This window comes from Macrobrachium rosenbergii, chromosome 8 (assembly GCF_040412425.1).
Source record: "Macrobrachium rosenbergii isolate ZJJX-2024 chromosome 8, ASM4041242v1, whole genome shotgun sequence".
Lineage (NCBI taxonomy): Eukaryota > Metazoa > Arthropoda > Malacostraca > Decapoda > Palaemonidae > Macrobrachium > Macrobrachium rosenbergii.
In genome coordinates, this window is record NC_089748.1 from 31,036,791 (window position 1) to 31,056,582 (window position 19,792).

General features: G+C 37.0%; 1 protein-coding gene across 1 annotated transcript in view; it reads right to left on the reverse strand.

Moving 5' to 3' along the window:
* Positions 1-1,816: 1,816 nt before the first annotated feature.
* The window catches only part of LOC136840648 (nephrin-like), a 482,146-nt gene continuing 464,170 nt past the window's right edge, over positions 1,817-19,792 (reverse strand). The window contains exons 13-16 of the mRNA XM_067107345.1: positions 15,687-15,870; positions 14,112-14,396; positions 3,689-4,026; positions 1,817-2,459 (exon numbers count right to left, since the gene is read on the reverse strand). Of these exons, the coding sequence (XP_066963446.1) occupies positions 2,055-2,459; positions 3,689-4,026; positions 14,112-14,396; positions 15,687-15,870 (1,212 nt within the window). The 3' untranslated portion in view covers positions 1,817-2,054. The remainder of the gene's footprint in view (positions 2,460-3,688; positions 4,027-14,111; positions 14,397-15,686; positions 15,871-19,792) is intronic.

A 19,792-nucleotide genomic window follows, 5' to 3' on the forward strand; every position in this document is an offset into this window, starting at 1 on the left:
GATAGAGCTGTGCATTTGTGAGGGTTCTTGATAAGCTGTGGAGTCTAAGTCAACCGGAAATTCATCATTGGTTTATTGGTTAGAAATATCTATATATATATATATATATATATATATATATATATATATATATATATATATATATATATGTGTGTGTGTGTGTGTGTGTGTGTGTATGTATATATATATGTTAACTTTATCACATACACAATTGTTCTGTGCATTAGTAGAATTACTAAAAGGACCTCATTCAAACTGGATGGTATCTAATGGAGTACGGATACTTGATAATGTGGACTGTTTGTCCAAGAAAGCTTGTAACTTTTTCTGAATAAATAGTCCATTAGATACCATCCAGTTTGAATTAGGTCCTTTTAGTATATATATATATATATATATATATATATATATATATATATATATATATATATATATATATATATATATAATTCTAAGTATTCGTCTTTCCTAAAGGTACATTACCTGAAATCCTTGTCTTTCCTAAAGATGTGTTTCTAACATATTTGAGTAGAAATAACTAACCAACCTTTTTTTGTCAGTTTTAAAGGCAGGCAGTTGTTATTCCATTCTAACTGTTATGGTTTCAGTTAAATATTAACTGTTATTTTTCCATTCAAATGTGAACTTTTATTTCCTTAAAGACAGTAATATGGAAAGAGAGTTATTTAGGGATGATAAAACGAAAATATATTATATAAAATGAAAGTAAGTGATTTAGTATTAGTTTTATAATAAATTCCTGAACCAAATGTTTGTGAAATATTTCGATTTGTATTTAAAAAAAAATTGTAGTGTATAGAGTATATTCAAGATAATTTTTTTCTTTATTTCTTTATATATCTTTCGTACTTTATTCCATAGTGAAAGCTCGCAATGGGACGATAATAATTCGTATAAACTACTGAGCGAACGCGAATATTATTCGAATATCCAAAAAGCTTACAAAATCCTACATAAGAAAATTACTTCTTTTTTTCTTGATTTTATTTTCAGCGTGAATGTTACAGTGACTGTAACTTATCACTGTAACTTTTCACTGTAACTTTTCACTTTAGATTACTGAACATCTTAAAGTTCCTGGTCTAGAGTTAGAACGTAATGATGATAAATACACATACGTATGTATATATATAATATATATACAGTATATATATACATATATATATTATATATACATACATATATACATATGTATACATACATATATACATATATACACAATTAGATAACGTTTATCACAATCAGACACATAGTATACCTTAGCTCTCTAAAATAAGGATTCATATGTTATCTACTCTACAGTTCTTAAAAAAAATATTTTGGAATCCCTTGCGGTTCTCGCTTTTCAAATAACTTACATACAAACACATGTGGGAGTATTTATCAATAGGTACATAAACACACAAGCAGTTATATATATATATATATATATATATATATATATATATATATATATATATATATATATATATATATATATATATATCCATATATACATCCATATATATATTTATATATATATATATATATATATATATATATATATACGTACATATATATACATGTGCACTTACTTACAACTTATATCGTAAACAAGGAAATATTTTACAGCGTACAGGCATATAACCCCACCCTTCATAAATAACATACGTTTCAATATGTACTGTATGTACAGATACCCTCACACACATACACACACACACACACACACACACACATATATATATATATATATATATATATATATATATATATATATATATATATATATATATATATATATATATGTACATGTACATATACATATATACAAATAGCTTTTGTATGTATAAACAGACTCATACTTAGATACATAGATAATTCATGGCTTTATTACATTAGCGAATTATTATACAAAAATCATGTGTCAATGTTATATTCCCTTGAGAGAGAGAGAGAGAGAGAGAGAGAGAGAGAGAGAGAGAGAGCTGTACACCTAGGCCTATAAACCCCCCAAAATTTCAAAGAGCATTACACGAGGCGCCCTTGGAACGTTATACGCTGCTCTCGTGTCTTCGCTTGTCCCCGTTGTAATCTTCCTGTCCATGGGCGGCTGCAGAGGAAGTTCCTCCTCCTGCAGGAGACGCTGTAGGAGGCCCTCCTCCAGCTCCTCCTCGCAGGTTGATTATAGGCGACGAAGAAGCTGACGAAGACGAAGCTTCTAGGCCTATACCTCCTCCTCTCTTGTTGACGAAGCCCCCCTGAGGAGTAGGGGCGGGAGGACCTCCGTAGGGGATTCCTCCGTACATCGCCATGCTCGCGGAGGTTATGGTAGCTGCTGAAGAAGGTGGCAAGTACGCTGCGTGGGCGTCGGGCATCAGCACTACCTGTGGGGGCGGTGTCTGCTGGTGGAGAGCTTGTTGGTGATGTGCTCCCTCTCCGCCTAGCCCGGTAGCTATCTGTGGCCGAGGGAAAATCTATTAAAGGCACTTTTTTCCACTATTTTGGGTACATTTAATGGCCCCTGTGTGCTTGTTTTATGTGAAAAGGTTTCATCTACTGCAATAATAATAATAATAATAATAATAATAATAATAATAATAATAATAATAATTGTGAATGACCTAGAAGTCTATAATACTATATCAAAGGCTTTAAATAACATTTATATCCTGGCATATTACTATATTTTATATTTAATTATCAGTCATTATATTTTTTTTATTTTTCACAATTTTGTGTAAAGTTGAATGATCTATAAATCTGTTTTTGGTTTTTAAAATCAAACAGACCATTTCAATAGTACCATACGTCTAGCTCAATACGATTCTACGTCTGGTCTACAAGAATACAAGACAGTGAGATTTGACACGAGAAATCTGTAGTATAAATTACATAAAATGAAAGATGAATGAAAGTCTACCAACGTACATACACATACGCATACTATAGCTTTTTAAACACAGGCAACATACACATACGCACACTATAGCTTTTTAAACACAAGCCGACCATTTCAATAGTACCGTACGCCTAGATGAATGCAATTCTAAATCTATACCACAAGAACAAAAAGACAATCAGATTCGATATCTGTTGTATAATTTACATACAATGGATGGTGAATGAAAGTCTACCAACGTACGTACATACACACAAACACACTATAGCTTTTTAAACACAAACATTTCATTGGTACCATACGTCTAGCTGAAAGGGAATTCTAAGTCAAGGCTACAAGAATAAAAGTTAATAAGAATCGGTACAAGAAATCTGCATTATAAATTACATACAATGGAGGATGAACGAAAGCTTACAAGCTGGCTTACACACACTACACATAAGTACGCACTTATGGTGCACATAGTGCAATATGGTGCAGACATGCAAAAGGAGATTACCTGGGAATTCTGCATTATAAATTACACACAATGGAGGATAAATGAAAGCTTACAAACTTTCATACATACGCTACACATGAGCAAGTATTTATAGCGCATATAGTGCAATATGGTCCAAAAAATACAAAAAGAGATTACGTGGCAAAAATGCATTACAAATTACATACAATGGAGGATGAATGAAAGCTTACAAACTGACATACACACACTACACATAGGTAAGTATTTATAGCATATATAGTGCAATATGGTGCAATATAGTGCAAAAACACTTGAAAAGGGATTACCTGGCAGGATTCATGTGTAGGCCTAACCACGCCTTGTGACGAAGAGGTAGTGGTAGTGACTGAAGGGTGCTGAAGATGATGTTGATGATGGTGTTGATGGTGAAACTGCGGCTGATGGTGATGAGGATGATACTGAAGGATGTGTTGCTGTTGGTAATAGGCGTCCCACTTCTGGTGTGGGTAGGTGTTGATGATGGCTCCGCCTCCTCCTCCTACTACGGAAGAGACGTACTGTGGGGGGGCGCCAGTCAGGGGAACCTGGATGGCCGTCGCGCCGTGGCAGGCGTTGACCTGACAGCTGCTGGGGACTCGGAGCTCCTCTAGTTGGTAGTCACATTCTGAGGGGGAAGAGAGAGAGAGGGGCGTCAGTTTTGAGTCAGTTTGAAGGAGAAGAGAGATGTGGCATTTGGCGTCAGTTTGGGGCCACTTTGGCGTCAATTTAGCGTCAGTTTTGCGTTAGTTGGGGTCTCAGTTTTGCCACATGCTAAGGGGATAGACAGAGAAATTGCCGTCAGTTTTGCATCAATTTGGCATCACTCTAGAGTCAGTTTTGCATTAAGTTGCCGTCAGTTTTGTGTCAATTTTGTGTCAGTTTTGCATCAATTTGGCATCACTCTAGTGTCAGTTTTGCGTCAAAGTACCGTCATTTTTGCGTCAATTTGGTATAATTTTAGCGTCAGTTTTGCCTTTTTGAGTCAATTTGGCGTCAGTTTTGGATCAGTTAGGCATCACTCTAGCGTCAGTTTTGCGTCAAAGTAGACTCATTTTTGCGTCAATTTGGCATCATTTTAGCGTTAGTTTTGCGTCAAATGAACGTCACTTTTGAGTCAATTCGGCGTCAGTTTTGCATCAATTTGGTATCACTTTAGCGTCAGTTTTGCATCAATTTGGTATCACTTTAGCGTCAGTTTTGCGTCAAATTAGCGTCACTTTCGAGTCAATTTGCCGTCAGTTTCGTATCAGTTTTCATTAAATTTGGCGTCAATTTGCTTTAATTTGGCATCACTTTGGCAATAGTTTTGCGCAATTTGGCATAACTTTGGCGTCAAAAAAGTTATGCAGAAGCTGTGCTTGCGTCTCTTTTGCATTCTGATAAGTTATAGACGTAACCTCAGAAGCCATGTCAGAATTCGTTGAAATAATGGGGAAAAACTTCAAGTGTCAGAATTCGTTAAATAATGAAAAAACTTCGTGTCAGAATTCGTTAAATAATAAAAAACTTCGTGTCTGAATTCGTTACAATAATGAAAACAAATTTCAAGTGTCTGAATTCGTTAAAATAATAAAAAAGAACTCCAAGTACCAGAATCAATTAAAACAATTAAAAAATTTTGAAGTGTCAAAATTCGTTAAAATAATTATTAAAAACTTTCAGTGTCAGCATAGACATCCTTTCGGCCACAAGTGTCAGAATTCGCTAAAATAATGGAAAAATATCGAGTGTCAGAAATCGCTGAAATAACGGAAAAACCGTCGAATCAGACTTTGTTAAAATAATAAAAAAAAAAGAAACTCCAAGTGTCAGAATTTGTTGAAATAATAAAAAAAAGAAACTCCAAGTGACAGAATTTTTCGTTGAAATAATGAAAAAAAGAAAGTCCAAGTGTCAGAATTTGTTAAAATAATAAAAAAAAGAAACTTCAAGTGTCAGATTTTGTTAAAATATAATGGAAAGTAAAACTCCAAGTGTCAGAATTGAAAGCCTTTTAGTCACAAGTGTCAGTGTCCGTTAAAATAATGGGTAAACTTTCCCTTAAGAATACGAAGTCACCCTCTCTCTCTCTCTCTCTCTCTCTCTCTCTCTCTCATTCCTTCGAGCAGCCTCGGAATTGAGGACAGATAGGTGAGGTAAATAATCCTTTCATATACGTGTGGAGGAGGTGGATGGTGGGGGGAGGATGGAGGAGGAGGGAGGAGAAAGGTTCCAGTTACGCTATTGTGGTCTTGGTGCTCGGCGGAGGAGTTTATCCCAAGCCTGAAATTAAGTGTCTCTGTGTGATAATGCAGGGGGTAGAAAGAGAGAGAGAGAGAGAGAGAGAGAGAGAGAGAGAGAGAGAGAGAGAGAGAGAGGGCTGGATAACCTGGCACTGTGCGATAAGGCCGGTGATGAATAATATTAGCAACAGGACAAGTGGATTAAAACCTTCCACATTGCACCGAGTTTATATATAATGGCTTTTGACGCTGTTGTTGGATTCCTCGCTCAGATTTCACCTCACTCATTATTATTAGGATTTCAGGATTTCACGCTATTAATGGCGAGGATTTAAAATGAAAAGGATGAAATTTGCCAGAGGTTCTGTCTTTGCCCATTTGGAAACTTTTTTTTTTAACTTTTGAGCGGACGTTTTCTCTCTTAACTTGTTGGTTTGTGTTGAAATGAGTCTATTTTCCTGGATATGCCAATGGGTTTAAACACAAGTTTTCAGTAAGAATGTAAGTTTTGTTTTAATGTAAAATTATATATATATATATATATATATATATATATATATATATATATATATATATATATATATATATATATATATATATATATAATGATTATAATCACTTTAGCACGTGATTCATTTGTCACAGATTACCACAGGTGAAAAATAAGACCTGACCGGTTTCGACTTTATTTTCAAGCCATGGACGAAGGAAATCAAGTCGAAACCGGTCAGAACTACACCCGTCTCTTATTTTTCACCTGTGGTAATGTGTGATATATATATATATATATATATATATATATATATATATATATATATATATATATATATATATATATATATATATATATATATATATGTGTGTGTGTGTGTGTGTGTGTGTGTGTGCATGTGTGTTTGTGTGTGTGTGTTTATGTAATATACTCCCTTGATGAATCAGTATGACGTTATTTTAATAGCATTACATTTTTCCTAGTTCATTCTACCATTTCACCTACTTTTGTATAATTCTCTCACATTATTCCTCTATTACAAACACAGCTCATTTCGGGTAGTTACCCGAAATAAGCCAAGCTCAGAAAAAAAAACCTAGCTGGTAGGCCTATCCTAAATCTAGCACCATCCTATAGGCCTATGAGATTCTAATTAGGACAAGGGAGCGTTGGATAAACTGCCTGGTTCTAATTACATAATGACATAGCCATTACTTCTTTTACAGAGATTCCACAATGATGAGGGTATGATAACTCGTCCAATTATACGATTATCTTTGATGAATCAGATAGCTTTCATTAGGCAGTGTAATGAACAGAGTCAAATCCAGCTACACTGACGCGTAATTTAAACATGATTACTTGATTCAGTGAAAATTTATTTTATCTGATATTTCTGGCTGAGTGAAAAGTTATAAAGTTAATTATCTGAAAATAGTCCTTTACTCTTATGGCCACTGGGTTCAGATCTGAAAGTATTACTCGACTGTTACGTACATTGGTTCAGGTCTGAAAATATTCCTTTGCTATTGCATGTAGTGGGCTCAGATCTGAAAATATTCCTTTACCATTGCGTACAGTTTCTCAGGTCTGAAAATATTCCTTTACCATTACGTACAGTGAGCTCGGATCTGAAAATGTCACTTTCCAATTACGTACAGTGAGCTCAAATCTGAAACTATTTCTTTACTATTTTGTGCAGTGGGCTCAGGTCTGAAAATATTCCATTCCTATCACGTCCAGTGGGCCTAAATCTGCAAATATTTCTTTACTATTACCTACAGTGGGCCCAGATCTGAAAATATCACTTTCCAATTACGTACAGTGAGCTGAGTTCTGAAAATATTCCTTTTCTGATTTGTACAGTGGACTCAGGTCTGAAAATATTCTTTCCCTATCACGTGCAGTGGGCCTAAATCTGAAAATATTTCTTTACTATTACCTACAGTGGGCCCAGATCTGAAAATATTCCTTTACTATTACGTACAATGGACTCAGATCTGAGAATATTCCTTTACTATAACGTGCAGTGTGCTCTGGTCTGAAAATATTCCCTTACTATAATAAGCAGTTGGTTCAGATCTGAAAATATTCTTTTAATATTAGGTAAAAAAAAAAATTCAGTATGAAACTGGTTGAAATGTTTTAAACGGAGACAAAATATCATAATGAAACGTCCTCATAAGTTAAAAGGACAATGTAGGTCATATCTTTACATCCCAGATTCCGTCATGGTTTCTGCACTAGATAACCTGAGCAGCAGCAGAACAGTTCACTTTGATGCAATTAGCGCCACTTTCCGTATGACCTGTCTCATTCCGGCAGCGCGAGCGTTCTCAGTTTGCTTCGAATGAAAAAAACGGGATTATCATTATCCAATAAGCTCTGGGAACTCCTGGTTTAATCTCTTTAGAGGACTTACACAAACTTATCGCCATTTTTCCAGGACGAGCAGAGTCTTTGCAAAGTGTCATGAGCTCTTTAAAAGCCTTTGACAAACTGGTTGTGTTTTCTAGTACTAAATGACGGAGTCTCCCTTGTTCATATCCACGTGAAAGGATATTAATTATGATATAATTCAAGAGTGAATATTTATTTCAAACCTTTTTCTTATGAGCTCTTTATAAGCCTTTGACAAAGTTAAAAAGTATACCTTAGTTTAACCAGACCACTGAGCTGATGAACAGCTCTCCTAGGGAGGGCTGGCCCGAAGGATTAGACTTATTTTACGTGGCTAAGAACCTATTGGTTACCTAGCAACGGAACCTACAGCTTATTGTGGGATCCGAAACACATTATACCGAGAAATGAATTTCTATCATCAGAAATAAATTCCTCTAATTCTTCATTAGCCGGCCGGAGATTCGAACGCGGTCCCAGCAGTGTGCTAGCCGAGAACTATACCGACCTGTCCAACGAGGAACTAGCCTTTGACAAACTGGTTGTGTTTTCTAGTCCTATATGACTCTCCCTTGTTCGCAGGAATCTTCTGCTGTTTGATGTTCATTTGTTCGTATCCACGTGAAAGGATATTAATTGTGATATAATTCTAGAGTGAATATTTATTTCAAATCTTCTTTTCTTATCCTTTCTTTATAGACCTTTGACAAACAGGATGTGGTTTCTAGTCTTTATAAACTTTGACAAACAAGATGTGGTTTCTAGTCCTATATCACTCTCCCTTGTTCGCAGGAATCTTCTACTGTTTGATGTTCATTTGTTCATGTCCACGTGAAAGGATATTAATTTTGGTGATATAATTCGAGTGAATATTTCTTTCAAATCTTCTTTTCGTATCCTTTCTTTATAAACCTTCGACAACGGGATGTGTTTTCCATTACTATATGATTCCCCCTCTCGCAGGAATCTTCTGCTGTTTGATGCTCATTTGTTCATATCCATGTGAAAGGATATTAATTTTGGCGATATAATTCTGGAGTCGAGTATTTATTTCAAACATTTTCTCAAGAACCGGCTTATTTCCACAACATTCTTATAAGTGTGAGGAAACTGGTATGAGTCTAGGCCTTAGTATCAAGAGATGTTCGAACAGTTCGTGACTAGTACTCACGATTTTCGAGACAAAAACTCACTATTTTCAAGACAAAACTCGATATTTTCAAAAAAAAAAACTCACGATTTTCAAGACAAAACTCAAGATTTTCGAGAAAAAACTCACGATTTTCAAGAAAAAACCCACGATTTTCAAGAAATAACTCGCGATTTCCAAGACAAAAATCCACGATTTTCAAGAAAAAAAACCACGATTTTCAAGGAAAAAAACTCACGATTTTCAAGGAAAAAAATTCAGGATTTTCAGAAAAAATTAACGATTTTCAAGATAAAAATCCCACGATTTTTAAGAAAAAAAAAAAAAAAACCATTTTCAGGACAAAACCCCACTATTTTCAAGACAAAAACCACGATTTTTAAGAAAAAAAAAAAACACCATTTTCAGGACAAAACCCCACTATTTTCAAGACAAAAACCACGATTTTCAAGACAAAATCTCACGGCTTACAAGATAAAATCTCGTGTATTTATCACTCACGTGTATGTTAAACTCTCGAAAGATAAAAACCACACAAATGGCAAAACACTAGCATCATCAACGTGGGTTTTAAAACTTGACGGCATAGAAAATTCGTTGCGTCGGCGGTCTGACGACACAGTTAACATCAGATTACCATAATATTATCATTAACAGCTAAAACGTTATTAAGAGACGCTAATATGCCATTATAAAAGCTAAAATATTGCCGTAGAAGCAAAGATATCGTCATAAAAGGTAAAATATTACCATAGACTAAAATGTTGCCGTAGAAGCTAAGATATCATCATAAAAGCTAAAATATTGCCATAGGAGCTAAGATAGTATCATAAAAGCTAAAATATTGTCATAGGAGCTAAGATATCATCATAAAAGATAAAATATCGCCATAGAACCTAAGATATCATCATAAAAGCTAAAATACTGCCGTAGAAGTTGAGATATCATCATAAAAGCTAAAATATTGCCATAGAAGTTAAGATATCATCATAAAAGCTAAAACACTGCCATAAAAGCAAAGGTACCGTCATAAAGGCTAACATATTGCCATAGATGCTAAGACATCATAAAAGTTAAACTATTGCCATGAAAGCTAATATATCATCATAAAATCTAAGATATTGCCATAGAAGGAAAGATGCTATCATAAAAGTTAAACTATTGCCATGGAAACTAAGATATAATAAATCTGAAATAGTGTCATAACTAAAATATTACCATAGAATCTAAGATATTGCCGTAGACGCCAAAAATTGCCATAAAAGCTGAAATATTGCCATCTCACACATTTAGTTCTTGGCCAGTCATTTTTAACCTAGAATATCTTTTGTACAATGCTTTCAGGCGTTTTCTCCTCACGTGCTGCTAGCCGTTTTCCTTGCTGTTTCTCGAGCTATCTACTTACGGTTGCTGTTTTGCTGTATTGCGGGAAAACAGCTCACTTTGTTTATTTATTTTTGACAGCTCAATCGTCACGATCCTGATTTTATTTCCTAAGCAATTCAGATCTCCTAAAAATTTCATGACAGCTGAATTTTTAATCTTATTGGGTATATTTTACGACAAATATAAAAATAAATTTGGAATGGAATTTAAAGATTAGGTCAAAAGGTCAAAAGCCAAGCAAGAGTTTGGATCTATGATGAGGTCATTCAGCTCTAAAAGGGAAACTGAAAGTAGAAAGGTCTGAAAGGTGTAACAGGACGAAAAACTGAGAATAGAAAGGTTTGAAAGGTGTAACAGGACGACAAACTGAGAATAGAAAGGTTTGAAAGGTGTAACAGGACGAAAAACTGAGAATAGAAAGGTTTGAAAGGTGTAACAGGACGAAAAACTGAGAATAGAAAGTTCTGAAAGGTGTAACAGGACGAAAAACTAAGGATAGAAAGGTTTGAAAGGTGTAACAGGACGAAAAACTGAGGATAGAAAGTTCTGAAAGGTGTAACGTGACGAAAAACTGAGAGTAGAAAGGTCTGAAAGGTGTAACAGGACGAAAAACTGAGAATAGAAAGGTTTGAAAGGTGTAACAGGACAAAAACTGAGAGTAGAAAGGTTTGAAAGGTGTAACAGGAGGAGAAACTGAGAGTTGAAGGGTTTGAAAGGTGTAACAGAAGGACAAACTGAGAGTAGAAAGGTTTGAAAGGTGTAACAGGAAGAGAAACTGAGAGTAGAAATGTTTGAAACGTGCAACAGGGGGGAGAAACTGAGAGTAGAAAGGTTTGAAAGGTGTAACAGGAGGAGAAACTGAGAGTTGAAAGGGTTGAAAGGTGCAACAGCAGGAAAACCTTTTGCAGTTGGACTTCGAATCAATTATCAGGAGAGGGTTGAGAAAAGTAAGATGGAAGAGAGAGAATATGGACGGAGGTACAGTCAAAGGAATAAACGGGATTGTAGCAACTGGGGGCAATGGAAGGGACTCTGCAAAGAACCTTATTAAGTAATGAGCTCGATGGCGTGCGCTACGCTGTGCACACGTCGGCCCGCCGCCACTGTAGTTTGCACGGTCAGTGCGAAAGTGTATGAAGCTGCGTTCCCGACATTCCACGTTTCACCCGGGGCGGACAAACAAGATCCACTCGGCTTTTATTATTATACATAATGCCTACAGCTCAGGGGTCTGTTTCTTCTCAGCACGAAACTCGTCGATGAATACTGTCAGGTGTTCGAGTCTCCCAGGTACTGAATTGTCTATCTATCTATAATAACTCGCCTTCGGTGATACTCTCAAAGTAGAGCGAATTAGATATTAAACGACATTCGTTTGAAAATGTTTGTGAATAACGGAACGCCACGTTGATGTGATAAAAAAAAAGGGAATTTATATTCAATCCATATCATAAAGAACCTCTAACTGACTTAATATGCTTCTCTTATGGCCTACTTTGTCCACGACATGTCCAGGGGAAGGGTTATAAATACATATTTTATAACCCCCGTCATGTGTCTCTAAAGTCGAAGGCCGTGTTAATATTCGCGGGATATAACGTCCTCTTCCTTCGCCAAGCAATATCTTTATTTTTCCCGCACTGGGGTAGTGATAGTGTCGTCAGTGCACCTCGCGCCGTGCACTGTAGGCATTATTAGTTAATAAGGTTCTTTGAAGTGTCCATTCCAAAACCCAAGCTGCTGCAACCCCTTTCATTCCTTTTACCGTACATCCGTTTATATTCTCTCCCTTCCATCTTACTTTCCTCAACCCTCTCCTAACAAGAGTTTCATAAGGCAACTGCAAAAGGGTTTCCTCCTGTTACGCCTCTCAACCCTTTCTACTCTCAATTTGTCCTTCTGTTACATCTTTCAAACCTTTTTATTCTCAATGTCTCTTCCAGTTACACATTTCAAACCTTTTTATTCTCAATTTCTCATCCTGTTACACCTTTCAAACCTTTTTACTCTCAATTTGTCCTCCTGTTACGCATTTCAAACCTTTTTACTTTCAATTTCTCCTCCTGTTACACCTTTCAACCCTTTTTATTCTCAATATCTCTTCCTGTTACACCTTTCAAACCTTTTTACCCTCAATTTGTCCTCCTGTTACACCTTTCTAACCTTTTTACTCTCAATTCCTCCTCCTGTTAGACTTTTCAAACCTTTTACTCTCAGTTTCTCCTCCTGTTACCCTTTCTAACATTTAACTCTCAGTTCCTCCTCCTGTTACACCTTTCAAACCTTTTTACATTGTTTCTCCTCCTGTTACACCTTTCAAACCTTTTTACTCTCAAATTCTCCTCCTGTTACACCTTTCAAACCTTTTTACTCTCAATGTCTCATCCTGTTCCACCTTTCTAACCTTTTTACTCTCAGCTCCTGCTCCTGTTCACACCTTTTTTCAAACCTGTTACACCTTTTACTTTTCTCAGTTCCTGCTCCTGTTACAAACCTTTTTACTCTCTAACCTTTTAACTCTCAGTTCTTTCAAACCTGTTACACCTTTCTAACCTTTTTACTCTCAGTTCCTGCTCCTGTTACACCTTTCAAACCTTTTTACTCTCAATGTCTCATCCTGTTACACCTTTCTAACCTTTTTACTCTCAGTTCCTGCTCCTGTTACACCTTTCAAACCTTTCTCAAACCTGTTTTTCAAACCTTTTTCTCAGTTCCTGCTCCTGTCACACCTTTCAAACCTTTTTACTCTCAGTGTCTCATCCTGTTACACCTTCCAAACTTTTCTATTCTCATTTTCTCTCTGCAGGCTGATTTCCCTTCGGAACCCTCTTTGAGTAATAATCTTTTGACTCTGTCCTCAAGAGTCTTCAGCTGACGATGTACAGCAAGAAAGAAAGAAAGAAAGAAAGAGAGGATTTCATGAAAGAAAGCAAGCAAGAGAGAGAGAGAGAGAGAGAGAGAGAGAGAGAGAGAGAGAGAGAGACAGAGAGATTGGATTTTATGAAACAAAGCAAGAAAGAGATAGAGAAAGAAAGAATAAAGAAGAAAGAAAGAAAGAAAGAAAGTGGATTTCAAGAAAGAAAGCAAGAAAGAAAGAGAGAGAGATAGAAAGAAAGAAAGAGTGGATTTCATGAAAGAAAGCAAGAAAGAAAGAGAGAGAGAGAAAGATAGAATGAAAAAGAGAGAAAGAGTGTATTTCTTGAAAGAAAGCAAGAAAGAAAGAGAGAAAGAAAGAGAAATGGAAAGAAAGAAAGAAAGAGTGGATTTCATAAAAGAAAGCAAGAAAGAGATAGAGAAAGAAAAAGGGAGAAAGAAAGAAAGAGTGGATTTCATAAAAGAGAATAAGAAAGAGAGAGAGAGAGAAGAGAATGAAAAATACAGTCAGAGAGAAAAAAAAGAGCGAATTTCATGTTAGAAAGCAAGAGAGAGAGAAAGAAAGAAATTAAGAAAGAAAGAAAGAGTGTAATTTCAAGAAAGAAAGAAAAAAAAGAAAAAGAAAGAAAGAAAGAAAGAGTGGATTTCATGAAAGAAAGAAAGAAGCAAAGCCAGGATTCCATTACCTTCCTTCTGCGGGATGATATCGGGATTCCTGTCCTCCGAGGCTGGCGAAGGCCTGCTGAAAGTCGAGACGGTTTCCTTCGGCGACCCGTCGGACACCAAGGAGGACCCTGGGGCGTACTGGTGCCCGCGGGGCGGCGCCTCGTGGTTGCTGCGTTCCCTGGGGCAGTGCTTGATGGCCAGGGCTACGATGGTGATTAGAGTGATGACAATCGTAACGGCTGCTCCCACCACGACGGCGACCAGTGGGAAGACACCCATGATCTCTTCGGAGGGCTGAATCATACCTGCGGGGGAGATAGGGGTAGGGGTTTCAGAGTGGGAGTAGAGTTTTAGTTTCAACTTGGGGAGTAGATAGAGGTGAGAGTTTTACCTGGGGAGTAGGTGTGTGAGTTTTTAATTGAGTTTTACCTGGGGAGAGATGTAGAAGTGTGTGAGTTTAGATAACTGGGGAGTAGTTAGAGGTAGAGGTGAGAGTTTTACCTGGGGAGTAGAGAAAGGATGTAAGTTTCAACCTGGGAGTAGATAGAGGTAGAGGTGTGAGTTTTACCTGGGTAATAGATAGAGGTTGAGGGTGTGAGTGTTACCTGGGGAGTAGATAGAGGTAGAGGTGAGAGTTTTACCTGGGGAGTAGAGAAAGAATATGAGGTTCAACCTGGAAGTAGATAGAGGTAGAGGCTGTGAGTTTTAACTGGGGTGTAGATAGAGGCAGAGGTGAGAGTTTTACCTAGGGAGTAGAGAAAGGATGTGAGTTTCAACCTGGGAGTAGATAGAGGTACAGGTATGAGTTTTACCTGGGGAGTAGATAGAGGCAGAGGGTGTGAATTTAACTGGGGAGTAGATATAGGTAGAGGGGTGAGTTTTAACTGGGGAGTAGATAGAGGTAGAGGTGAGAGTTTTACCCTGGGGAGCAGATAGAGGTATAGGGTGTGAGTTTTAATTGGGTAGTAGAGGTAGAGGTGTGTGAGTTTTATCTGGGGAGTAGATAGAGGTAGAGGGTGTGAGTTTTACCTAGGGGAATAGATAGAGATAGAGGGTGTGAGTCTTACCTGGGGGAGTAGATAGAGATAGAGGGTGTGTGAGTTTTACTTGGGGATAGATAGAGGTAGAGGGTGTGAGTTTGAATTGGGTAGTAGAGGTAGAGGATGTGAGTTTTACCTAGGGGAGTAGATACAGATAGAGGGTGTGAGTCTTACCTGGGGGGACTAGATAGAGGCAGAGGGTGTGAGTTTTACTTGTGGATAGATAGAGGTAGAGGGTGTGAATATGAATTGGGTAGTAGAGGTAGAGGGTGTGAGGTTTTTCCTGGTGGAGTAGATAGAGGTAGCAGGTGTGAGTTTTATTCGTGGAGTAGATAGAGGCAAAAGGTGTGAAATATGCCTGGGGATTAAATAGATGCAGAGGATATGAGTTTTACCTGAATAATAAAGGTAGAGGGTGTGAGTGATACCTGAGGGAGAGAGGCAGAGGGTGAGTTTTAACTGTGGAGTAGACAGAGGTAGTGGGTGTGAGTTTTACCTGAGCGATAGAGAGGGAGTGAGTTTTAACATCTCTATCCATAACCGGGATTAACTTACCCATTCTCTTCTCTGCCGTCTTCACAGTGAATGCCTGAAGTTTCACGGGCGTGGAGGCTCCCATGGGACTGTGCACGCCCACGTGGAGGGTGTAGGCTGTGCCCGGGTCCAGTCCTGTGGCTATGAAATGGGGCGTCGTGTTCGTGACCTTTGTTACCAAGTGTAGGTCCTCAGAATTCCTGACCTGTGGGTGGGAGAGGTCAGTCGAATTTAGGAATTTTGTAGGTTTTATAAGTTATATATATTATATATATATATATATATATATATATATATATATATATATATATATATATATATAGATAGATAGATAGATAGATAGATAGATAGATAGTTATATAATGCCTTGCGTAATTTACGTGCAACGTGACTATATCCACAACTTTTGTAATAAAACTTTATCAATTTCTCTTTTTCCTACTCTGGTACAAAAACTTTAACTGTTTGCTCGAAGTAGAGAGAAAACAAAGAGAGAGAGAGAGAGAGAGAGAAGAGAAAGAAAGAGAGAGAGAGAGCGGGGTGGGGTGCGGGATCTGAGCCAGGTTAGGTCTAAAGGTAGTCGTCTATTCAGGCTTCTTTCTTTAATCACTTCATATTTCAGGAATATTTTAGCCTTTTGGCCGCATTTACTGGTGCCGTAATTAAAGTTTCTTTAGGATTATATATTAGAAATATAAACTGTAGAAAGGTATTGCTGAGAGATAAGAATTTCCCGGGGAAATTAACTGGAAAGGCTACGGATTAGTGGAGGAGTCTCAACGATGACGTCATCGGAGAATTCTAAATGAAACTTTATTCGGATGTTATACAAGCTAAATTAGACATCACGGCGTTCACATAAATCTAATTTGTCTATTAAAGCAATTGCTGACTCGAGTACTTCGAGTCGTAATGGTTATAACGTGATATCAAGTGAATTAGACCGATCCGTTAGTACTATTAGTACTACATTAACACCATGGAAACTGCCTTAGACCTACACACGGCAGATATCATTATAACAACAGTTAGCCTACAACAGCCTAAATATGAAAGCGTTAACAACCGTAAGTGACTTATAATCTCCCGCGATCAAGAGGAGATCAAGAAGAGATTTAAGAGGGGATTCAAGAGGAGATCAAGAGGCAGAAATATCAACTTTGGGGCGGAGATCAACTCGTCTCATGTGACAAGAGGCTTGACGTTAGCTCGCCATGTTGGCGATGAGACTAAGTCACGACGTTTATGTTTATGTGGCAATCAACGAGAAACGCTTATTCATATAGGACTTATGTCCTCTGTACACAAGGTCTGCATATAACTCTCTCTCTCTCTCTCTCTTCGGTTTCCAAATTCGCTCGTCTACCAATCCGTTTTATATATTTTATATATCTTTCTGATGCACTTTTCGCTTGATTAGATCTCTCTCTCTCTCTCTCTCTCTCTCTCTCTCTCTCTCTCTCTCTCTCTCTCTCTCTCTCTGAGACAGACTTAGAAATTGGCGTAATATTAAGATGTTAAACATATCCTTTTGTCATAAATTATCCCAAATAATTCATCCGCTTTTCGCTTGAGCCAGACGTATATTTCTCTCTCTCTCTCTCTCTCTCTCTCTCTCTCTCTCTCTCTCTCTCTCTCTATGTTTATTTACTATTAGCATCTTGTTGTTGTTGTCAAAAAGCCTTTACTAAATCACGGAGATAAACTGTATATAATTCATTTTCATGAAGCTTCGAATTAAAGGTATGAGAGACATCTATTTAATGACACACAATTCGAAACTGGCTCAATTCAACGATAATAAGCAGCTTAATTCTCACATATTCTTTAGTTAAAATGTTATATAGAGTATCTAAAGAATATGATAATGGACGTGCTAATGTAAGAATAAGTTTTACAATAGTTTAAAAATTATTTTTTTAGAGTACCAACCTCTTGTAGGTATCAACCTACAAGAGGTTGATATCTACAATTATGGTTTAATCGTTTCGATTAAACCATAAAAATAAACTTATTTCGTAAATGGGCCTATTCTTTATTTAGTGTGGAAATATAAAGAATACTTAAAGAATATGGCAATGGATATGATAATGCAAGAATAAGTTTTATAATAGTTAAAGAAATAATAGAGAATTCAAAAAAGGAGAACCAACCTCTCGTAGGTGTCAGCCTAGTTGGTTTTCCAAAATCGTTTCAACTAAACGATATGAGCTTATTTCTCACCTAGTCTTTATTTAAAGTAACGTAGGAATATAAAGAATATGTAAAGACATATGATAATAGCAATGATAATGTAAGAAAAACTTTGATAATAGTTTAAAATATTAAAGAAAATAAAAAATAGACGAGGAGAACCAACCACTCATTGGTGCATCGGTCTAGTTTGTTTTGCAGTCATTGGGAGCTGAACGACCGTGGCGTCGCTTCGTCTTCAAAGACTTACTTGATTGCCTTGATTGTTTTGTTTGTCTTTGTGTGTTCTGTGTTTGTTTTGTATTTTGAAATAATACGTTTTGTCGTACAGTTTATGACTTAAAGCCTCTTAGTCCCTCTATCGAATGTTTGTGAGTGCGAAGAAGCAGCTAAGTGGTCAGCCTAGGCTTGTAAACAAACATCTTGATTGTCTTGTTTGTTTGTGTGTGTGCTTTGTGTCTTGAACTGCTACGTTTTGTTTTGCTGTTCGTGATTTAAAACTCGTAATGCCTCAGTCGACTATGAAACTATGAAACTCATGTAGACTACTGTGAGATTCTAGGACAAAAAGGGCATTGAAATTGCTGGTTGACCTTATTCTCTAGTGTTGACCCAAGATGAGTGACAGGATTCACTGACTGTGCAGAAATATATCCATTGTGTTGGCAACAGTGGCTATAACAACTATAGAAATTATAAAATCTCAAGTTGACTGCTGTGAGGCACTAGTGCAAGAAGGGCATAGAAGTTTCTGGTTGACCTTTGACCCAAGATGAGTGACAGAATTCACTGACTGTGCAGAAATATATGCAATATGTTGGCAACTATGCCTATAACAGCTATAGAATTATAAAAAAAACTATAAAAACTATAACTTGTCTTCAGCTTCAAAGGGGAAGTTTCTTGTACGCCAAAGTGTAGACCTACGATGGTGATGAAGCCCTTTTTGGTGGTGGTGATGATGACTACAACACTGTACAACACCATATTTGCAGATGATGAAGAAACACCATCATCATTATGGTGTTTCAAAAGTTTTATTTATATTTGAAACAACTAAAGCCCAAAGCAATCTCAGCCTTCAAAAGAAACAACATTCAAGAATTATAACTTTCAAGCCTGTGGTGATAATGAGGACAACACCATATTTGCAAGTTATCAAGACAACACCACCATGTTGTTTCAAAAGTTTGATTTATGTTTGAAACAACGTAACCCCAGCAATCTCAGCCTTCAAAAGAAACAACCTCCGAGAACTGTAAAATTCGTGGGCTCCATAGGCCTATATGGGGCGTGGTGAGTGTTAGATATCGCAATTTTTCTTAATTATCTGATTTTTTTTCTGTTAGTCTATTTGAAAATACTGTTTTGGGTTTTTATAACGACGTTGTTAGCATAATGTTTAAATTTATCCTCTGTCATCATAACCTTCTATTATAACTGTAGTATTCTGCTCCCCTAGTCAGGTAGGAACCCAGGGCCCTAGGATAGGTTAGGCTTCAACTCAGTTTATTGTTATTTACTCTATCCTAAATTAGGTTAGGTTGCAACCCTTCTTATTTTAATTCATTGTGCCCTAGGTTAGATAAGGGGGCTGGTCCAGGGATTGAAGCCCCCCCTCCCCTGGGCAGATAAGAACCCAGGACCTTAGGTTAGGTTGGTTGCAACCCAGTTTATTTTTGTATATTGTACCCTAGCCTATTTATTTTTACTTACTCTGCCCAAGGTTAGGTTAGGTTGTTATCCTACTGTATTTACAGTGCCCTAGGTTAGGTTGTAACCATATTTCAGTGCCCTAGGTTAGGTTGTCACCTCATTTACAGTGCCCTAGGTTAGGGTTTAACCATATTTACAGTGCCCTAGGTTAGGTTGTAACCCAATTATTCGAAATTACAGTGCCCTAGGCACAGTTTTGGTTAGGTTGTAACCTTATT